The sequence below is a fragment of the Anomaloglossus baeobatrachus genome, chromosome 1, assembly GCF_048569485.1.
Source record: "Anomaloglossus baeobatrachus isolate aAnoBae1 chromosome 1, aAnoBae1.hap1, whole genome shotgun sequence".
Lineage (NCBI taxonomy): Eukaryota > Metazoa > Chordata > Amphibia > Anura > Aromobatidae > Anomaloglossus > Anomaloglossus baeobatrachus.
In genome coordinates, this window is record NC_134353.1 from 648859983 (window position 1) to 648868744 (window position 8762).

The window sequence follows — 8762 nt, forward strand, 5'->3', positions numbered from 1 at the left end:
TATCTAATTACAGCTCTGAGGGCCCTCATATTTTCATTTAGTAGAAAGAGTAGTTGGCAATTCATGATGTCTGCATTGGCTAAAAGTTTCCAGCAGAAGAAGGAGTAGTAGAGCTATGTATATAAATATATAAAAATATATAAATATTAATATCACTATTAAAACCTGACATCAAATTCAAAGTGACTGTATGACAGAATACTGTAAAAGGCCTTCTGAGCACATCTGTTTTTGGTGCAGTTTGTGGCCCAAATCTGCATGTCTATCCTTATGCCAGCAAAGTCAATGAGAATTCTGAATTGCTGTGCGCATGTTGCTTCTTTTTTCCTTGCAGTTTTGGGTACAGAAAAAAAGAAGCAGCATGTCAATTTTTATTAATCCAAGAAAATCCCTCATAGGTGCTTAATAAATACAATGTTCATCCCAAAAAGACCCCCATGGACAGATAAATAGTATACACCTGCCCCTTAAGGGGGCTTTACACGCTACGATATCGCTAACAAGATATCGTCGAGGTCACGGTGTTTGTGATGCACATCCGGCCTCGTTAGCGACATCGCAGCATGCAACACCTCTGAGCGACCTAAAACGATCGAAAAAGAGGTAAAATCGTTGGTATTGGAGGGGTCGCTCCAAAACCATAAATCGTTCTCTGGTAAGTAGCGATGTTGTTCCTCGTTCCTGCGGCATCACACATCGCTATGTGTGACACAGCAGGAGCGACGAACATCTCCTTACCTCCGTCCACCGGCAATGCGGAAGGAAGGAGGTGGACGGGATATTCCGCGCTCTCATCGCCATCCCTCCGCTTCAATTGGACGGCAGCCATGTGACGTCGCTGTGACGTTGAACGTCCCTCCCCATTCAGGAAGAGGATATTCTCCGCCCACAGCAAGGTCATTATGGAGGTAAGTACGTGTGACGGGGGTCACCAATGTTGTGCGACACGGGCAGGGATATGCCCGTGGCACACAACTGACGGGGGCGGGTACGCTCGCTACCGATATCGGTACCGATATCGCAGCGTGTAAAGTACCCTTAAGAGTCAAAACACCATAACTAAAAAATATGTATTTTTTATTTGTATAGATATTAAAAAATAGACTGACACAATTAAAAACAGTAAAGAAGCAAAAATATTCAATAATAGATAGGGAAATTGAAGAGGCCGTAAAGTTTCTATACTACTCTCCCTTGAGAAAGTCCAACGCAGGACGAAACGTGCGTCGGGTAGCAGGCAGGTGAATTCCACGGATTCTGCACATAGGTAATGCATATCTAAACCCATTCTTTATACCATATTAATTGCAGCACTCTCACTTTAGAACACTATGCACTTTATATTTTTGATGGCTGTGCATAAGGAATATTTATGAGAAACATTTTGTAGGTTTATCAGGCTATATATTTATTGATATTTGAAATGACTTTATTTATTTGTTGTATATTTTTTATACCTATTTATTGTAGTCCCACGGGTATTTATATTTGCATATACTGCCTCTTGAATTTCCTTATCTATTATTGAATATTTTTGCTCCTCTACTGTTTTTAATTGTCAGTCTATTTTTTAATATTTATACAAATAAAAAATACATATATTTTATTTCATGGTGTTTTGATCCTTAGGGGCAGGTGTATACTATTTATCTGTCCATGGGGGTCTTTTTGGGATAAACATGTCAACTGTTAGTACATTTTTTTCCTGTATTTTGTAGCCCTGCCATGCATTGATTTCACTAAAAAAAAACGCCGGGCACACAAATGCACCAAAAACACACCAAAACGTGCCTTTTTTTGCCAGAAGGTGCAGATTTTTATGCTGATAATTTCTGCACAAAAAACGTAGCGTGCACACATACCTTAATTGTTCTAATTTTTAATGTCTGTCTTTAGTGTTCTTCACTAGGTGACACTTTTATTGTAGAGTTCGACTGGCTTTAATAATTTGTATGCATGACAATATAATAGTGCCATTTAGAGGGATGTCATTTACAGCATACTGCAAGGACCCAGTTATAACTGCAGCATGTAACTTAGAAGACTAAGGTCAGACACAATAAAAATCCAGGGTCTGACCCCCTGATCATTAAAAGGTTTATCTGGGTCTTGAAAATCCCTCTTCACACATTACAACTTTTGTTTATTTTTTAAACAAACTACGCTTTGCTTACCTTCCCCAGGTCTAATACTGAGTCACCACCACTGCTCTCAATGTCTGCTATTGTGTGCAGCGGTGACATCACGTCAACAGAATTGTAGCCAATAACTGACCTCAGTAGCTATGCTTGCATTGACGGTAGGAGGCACTCAGAGATGTTGAGATCACTGATTGGCTGCAGCGCAATCAATGGGACATCAGCACTGCAGACAATAAAAGACTCCGGGAGAAGCGTCGGAGACTCAGTTCCGGACCAGGGAAAGATTGGCAAAAAAACAGTTTCAAACATCAGTGGAGGAGACAGAGGCATTCCAAAAAAGGAAAACCTCTTTACATGACGGCAAATTTTATCAAAATGCCATCATTTAATAAGATGAGAAAATGCTTTTAATTAAAAATATTGCACAGCAAGGGAGAATGAAAATGTCTGAAACAGGAGGTTACGTAGGTAAGGTATCATTGCGCAATGTGTTAGTAATTGAGAACATCAAACACTGTGCTCTATGGAAGTTCCCGTAACTATGTTGGCTATCCCACTCCGAAATGGTGCTCCATAAAAGAACACAAAAATGATACTTCAGGTTCTTTGGGTATATGTTATAGTCTGGATAGTTTACCAAGTATATACACTGTGTATTTTGCTTATTGATGCAATACATATTTTTACTAAAGGACCACTATAATTGTGAATTCTTCCAGGAGAGGTTTTTAACCATGGAAGGAAAAGAAAATCTGACAAACATGATCACCACTTTTATTATTATCGGATTCCCTTCCTCTCATCCTATTCAGATTCTCTTCTTCTTCCTTTTTTTCTTCATGTACATCTTGACAACGGTTGAAAACCTTCTGGTCATACTCATTATCTGGAATAGCCGAAATCTACACAAAGCCATGTATTTCTTTCTTGGAAATTTGTCATTCTTGGAGGCGTGGTATGTAACAGTCACAGTCCCCAAATTATTGTCCATATTCCTCACAGAAAATAATCAGATTACATTGACTGCCTGCATGACACAACTCTATTTTTTCCTCTTCTTGGGCTGTACTGAATGTGTACTCCTAACGGTCATGGCATTTGATCGATATGTAGCTATCTGCAACCCTTTGCATTATGTCACTATAATGAACTGGCATTTCTGCTTTCTTCTGGCATTCGGCACCTGGATCACTGGCTTTGTGATATCTATAATCAAGATTTACTTTATTTCTCAGCTAACTTTTTGTCGGTCAAACTTGGTCAACCATTTTTATTGTGATGTGTCTCCAATACTCAACCTCGCCTGCACAGATATGAAGAAAACTGAATTTGTAGACTTTATTCTTGCCCTTGTCATCCTCTTAGGGCCAGTTTTGCTAACTTGCTTTTCCTATATGTGCATTTTAGCAACAATCATTCGAATCCCACATTCCAGTGGCCGTAAAAAAGCTTTTTCCACTTGTGCTTCTCATTTGGTTCTTGTTGTCATCTTCTACTCAACATCGCTTTTCATGTATGCTAGGCCAAGCAAGGCTCAGTCGGTTAATTCCAACAAACTGGTGTCTGTTGTTTACACGGTGGTAACACCCTTCCTAAATCCAATCATCTATTGCCTAAGAAACAAGGAAGTGAAGGAGGCTGTCTACAAACTTCTGAAAAGCTGAAAGGACGATATGATTTCTAATAAAACCCTAAAAAAAGTTTGGATGCCTAATTTTGAGAAACCATAATTGAAAGGGGTTGTCTTATTAATTATTTTAAATTATTAAAATTGCAAAGTGCTTGTGTGATGCCCTGGACTAGTCAGGTAGTCACAGGGTTCTGCACAATCTTTTTCTCCCTGTGCAGGACTCAACCCCCCATGGTTCTGGGTCCCCATCTTGCAGTACTGCCTCCACCAGCATCCACAAATCCTAGTTACACCTTGCACCACACCCTGTCAGGCAATCTTTTTCTCCCTGTGCAGGACTCAACCCCCCATGGTTCTGGGTCCCCATCTTGCAGTACTGCCTCCACCAGCATCCACAAATCCTAGTTACACCTTGCACCACACCCTGTCAGGCACACCAGCGGGTTGCTAAAGCTGGAATAGGGCCGCCCCCTTAGGGGTCAGGCAGGGAGGTGGGAGGTGATAAGTCAGTTGGCTCCAGGGGAGCAAAGGGAACAGAAGTAGCCCTCAAGTTGTGAGGAACTCAGAGGGAGCTGGGAGTTGACGCTCCCAGGGGAAGAAGCAGACTAGGTCGCGGATGGTGGTCTGGACCCTGAGGAGTCGGAGACCCGGTCGTGGGAGATTGTGACTGGGTGCTGGGCTAGTCTTGAAGGATAGCCAGCAGCCGCAGTTCAATAGCCAGGCTGGGACCGAAGGCACGTTGGGGTACATGGACCCTAGGTTGGGGAGAGGCTTCAAGCAACCCGGCAATACACCTGCAGAGGAGAGGGCCTATATGGACGGTTCCCACGAAGCTCAGAGATCAGGGGCACTAGCGCAACGAGGGGGATAGGGCTTTCCAAGCAAAGCAGCCCACTGAAATCCCAAGTGTGAGGTCCTGAGAGCAAGCTCCTCTGCTACTCTTAGCAGGGAGCGGGGCCCGGAAAGCTCCAAGCTGACGGGCTACTTTGGCAACTCTAAAACTACTGTGCCAGGAGGCAGGCCACAGACCACCGGGCAGTGCTGCAGGGGACGGGACCCGGAAGAGCTCACTATGAGGGAAGCGGCACCCAGAGACTTGGTTTACCACATTGTCAGCGTCTGCTTTCTTGCTCAGTGAGTACCTGATTAACCCCTGAAACCCGCGAGCATGCGCTCCCCCTGCACTCCCCCCCACCATACAGGGTCCCGGGGCCTTTGCCTACCTGTGGAGGGTAACGTCATCTAGCTGCTCCATTCCATCACCCCGGGTACTCCCAATGGCAGCGGCGGTGCTTCCCATCAACGGACACCATGGGTGGCGTCATGAACTATATACCTCCCCTGTAAATAACCCCCTTCTTCACTCTGGTGTGACCCTTAGCCCCCGGGTACGGAGACCCTTGAGCCACGAGTAGTGACGTCCGGATCCGAGCGGTTCGACTGCTGCTGGGGTGTTACACTTGTAAATACTAACAACTTTGCAATTTACTTGCTGTTAAAAATTATCTTTGTTCCCAAGAGCCGAGGAATTTTTAATTTATTGTTTACTGTTTGTTGCCTGGTTATCTGCCAACATTTCAGGTCACCCAGAAAAGCAACACATAGCTTCAAGCTTGTAAGGGCTGCTCCAAAGCCGGGCCAAATAGCTGGTTTTAGGGACCCTATACTTCTCCGATTCCCAAGAGGCAAAGCTGCCTCCTCCTGCAGCAATGGATTGAACTGTCAATTGATCAGGAGTACACTGCTCCCCTGGCAAGCTGTAAGCTGGGAGACAAGATAGTAGTGCGCTCCTTTTTGGAAACACGATAAAAACCCTTTAGTACATTTTTGATTACTTAATGTTTATTGGTGCACACCTGAGCACAGAATGTTAGCCATATTATGATCTCTAAGATCTGCTATAATCCTATCCAGACAATTCATATTTTCTTAACAATCAGACTCCCTCACCTTTCAAATGACAAATGCTCTTTGTGAGCCTTTTTCATGTTTAACAGACAAGAATCAAAAGACCTAAAGGCCCTCTACACAAAATTGCTACCCTGGAAGAAAATGCAAACTAGGGAACAATAGCCCTGTAATATCGGTTCCAATGAGACATTTCACAATTTACATTCTAAGTAATCAGGCTAAAATTGTTAATATGATATCTAGATAAAATAAGAAGACTATATGTGGCGCCCTGGCCTAGCCAGGTCGTCACAGATAACATACAAACACCCCACCCCCATTAGACAGGGACACCAGCCAAACACAAAACCCTTGTGGCCTCCCTCCAGTGTCTGATGTCCACACCAGGTGGGGCGGAGCTAAGCGGTTGGCTCCACCCACCGAGGAGTTCACAGTCCTGGAGGCGGGAAAAGTGACAGAACAGTGTTGGAGTTTGAAGTGAGAGGAGCAAACACTTGGGTGTCTGGGTTTGGGGCCCAGGTACTGACAGCAAGGTTGGCATACGGTGGTGGCCGTCTGCAGGAGTGGTGGAGCAACGCGGAACCGTAGGACCGGGGACAGGCGACGGCCCGCCGGTACCGACCGTGGAGCGAAGTGAAGCCAGCACACAGAGGCAGGGGCATCGGACCCCGACCAGGCTTGGAGCCGCCATCAATAGTCAGATCCGAATGTGACTGGAACCCCAGGGGTTTCACAACAGCAAAAGTCCCGATTGAAGGCAACAGCCCACACCGTAAGGGTATACAGCTACCGCCTAAGGCTAGAGACCCAAGGGCCAGCGCCTGCGGGCAAACGGGCTCCTCCTGTACCCATACACCGGGGAGCGGACTACCGTTGGGAATCCATAGTAGTCAGAAGAAGAACATCAGGTGCAGGGAAAGACAGCCACCATCACCTGTCCGGGAAGAGACACTGCAGCCGGCTGCGGGACCCGTCCATCCAGCCGTTTGGTTTACCGAGGACTTTGTACCTTTCTTGCTGAGTGAGTACACCCGTGCCATCCGGCACCGCTTTGCGCTGTCCCTGCAACCCTGCACCTCACCGACCCTGCCTCCCCGTCACATCATCGGGCCCCGGGACAACCGACCCCTACCCACGGTGGGGGAAAACAACATCCCAGCTGCTCCCTACCATCGCTCCCTGGATCCCCGTCATCAGCAGCGGTGGTGCCTATCTTCACCACGACCTGTGGGTGGCGTCACGGACTAAATCCCCCAAACCAACCACCCCTTTCACTCACGGGCGAGGAGCGCCGCTCGAGTCCCCGGATCCGGCCCACCGCTCGAGCCACCGAGCAGCCATCGCAGCAGCGCCGGACCCGAGCGTTAGCGAGAGCGTAGCAGCGACGGCGTCCTCCCCGCCCGCGACAACTTGGCGTCACGAACAGGATTGAACCCCTCTACTTACCAGTAGAAGTGCGCCTTGTGATCTCTGCCGGCAGTGTCCGGCCGAAAATTTTGAAGCGCCACCATCTTGGCGCGAATATCTCCCGCTCAAGCGTCTTCTCCGAGCAGGGAAGGCGAAAAAGCGAAGCCCCGCCCCCAACAAACGGAAGTGCTGAAGAGTATCAAGGGGGCGCGAAAGTGTCTCTGCCTGATGTAGCCGAGGCTATAAAAGCGGGGACACCAGGACTCTGCAAACAATTGGTTCCTGGAATATGGCTACGCATGATGTCCCGTCCGTCCGGCACCGCGGAAATCCCCGAGCCCACGCCAGGAACAGCGGCGTGGGTGGAAGCCCGGACCGCACAGATGTGCTGCCGCCTTCAAGCCCAGGTCTGGTTCTTGATGGAGCGCTGGGTGGCTGAGATGGAGGAAGTGGCGGCGGCCGTGCGGAGACGCGAGGTTGAGGCAGAGTTGGAGGAGCGGGTAAGCGACCCACGCCCCTGTGTCCGAGAAGGACTGGCCGCTGTGGCTGAGGGGCCCAGCCTGCACCCGCTCACCCTCCTGCTTCCCCCGCCATCCGTACCGGCTGCTGTCGCCCCTTCGCTCGGTCCACTACCCCCAACACCGGTAGCGGAAGCCAGCCCGTCCGCCCTAGAGGACCGGCCTGGGGCGTTGTTCGGGAACGGCATACGTCCCTCCCACTACCGTGGAAGGCCCCGCGGGGAGTAGCCGTCCGCGATGAGAAGCCATCGGCCCCGGAAGTGGCCACACCTGAGACCGTCCCGGCTCCAGCAGTCCGCCCGGCCGTGGAGGAACCGGCCGCTGCAGGCCCGAAGGCCCAACCGGTGAGGCCAGCTGTCCCTGAATCCCCCGCCTCGGCTGAGGCTGCGCCGGGCCGCCACTGCCAAGCAGCAGTACAGGCCACGACACCGCAGGACCCCCACGAGAGAGAACTGGTAGTGGCCGGTGTGGGTGCGGTCCACCGGGGCCCGACCCGGGTGCAGGGGTCTGCCAACGCCCCATACTGGGACAGGGAACCGAACCCGTTGGGTCGGGAGATTGCCGTCAGGGAGCAGCAGAGGGCCGAAGTGATGGCAAGGGTGATCAGAGAGAAGGATGCACTTTGTCATGCCATCTTTCGGGTGCGGGGCCCAGTGTACGAGGGTCAAGTCCGGCAATTCGACCAATGGAGGGAGTTCAGCTTCATCTATGAGCCGGGCCCGGAGGCCGAAGTATTCGTGGCCCGCCGTGATGTCAATTTACACCTCCCCACGGGCCATCCAGGTCGTGACCTACTGCCAGGCGATCTGGTGACTTATACCCGCCACTGCGGAGAGAGGGGTTGGTTCGCCCTGAATGTAAAGCAGAGGAAAAACCACAGTGAGCAGATGCGGCCCCAGCCCCCTCCTCCACCAAGCCGTCCGGATGTGGAGCAGGAAGAGGTCCTGGAGGAGTATGACCTTAAGTAGTTGCAGCGGTCTGCCGTTGCAAGTAGTTGTCCCCCGTTGGGACCCTCAGCAGTTTGATTGAATGACTTTAATGAACCGTGATCCTCACCTGATTGTCTAAGTGAATAATCTGGCCGTTGCCGGCAAGTTGTCCCCGGAGGGACTTTCTGAGTTTTACCCCATCTGCATGAGAGACTACTCATGGACA

General features: G+C 49.2%; 1 protein-coding gene across 1 annotated transcript; it reads left to right on the top strand.

The window, feature by feature from the left end:
* Positions 1–2875: 2875 nt before the first annotated feature.
* On the top strand, positions 2876–3805 carry LOC142245252 (olfactory receptor 6B1-like). Its single transcript, XM_075317865.1, has one exon. It carries the CDS (start codon positions 2876–2878, stop codon positions 3803–3805), a length of 930 nt encoding a protein of 309 aa, XP_075173980.1.
* Positions 3806–8762: the final 4957 nt, after the last annotated feature.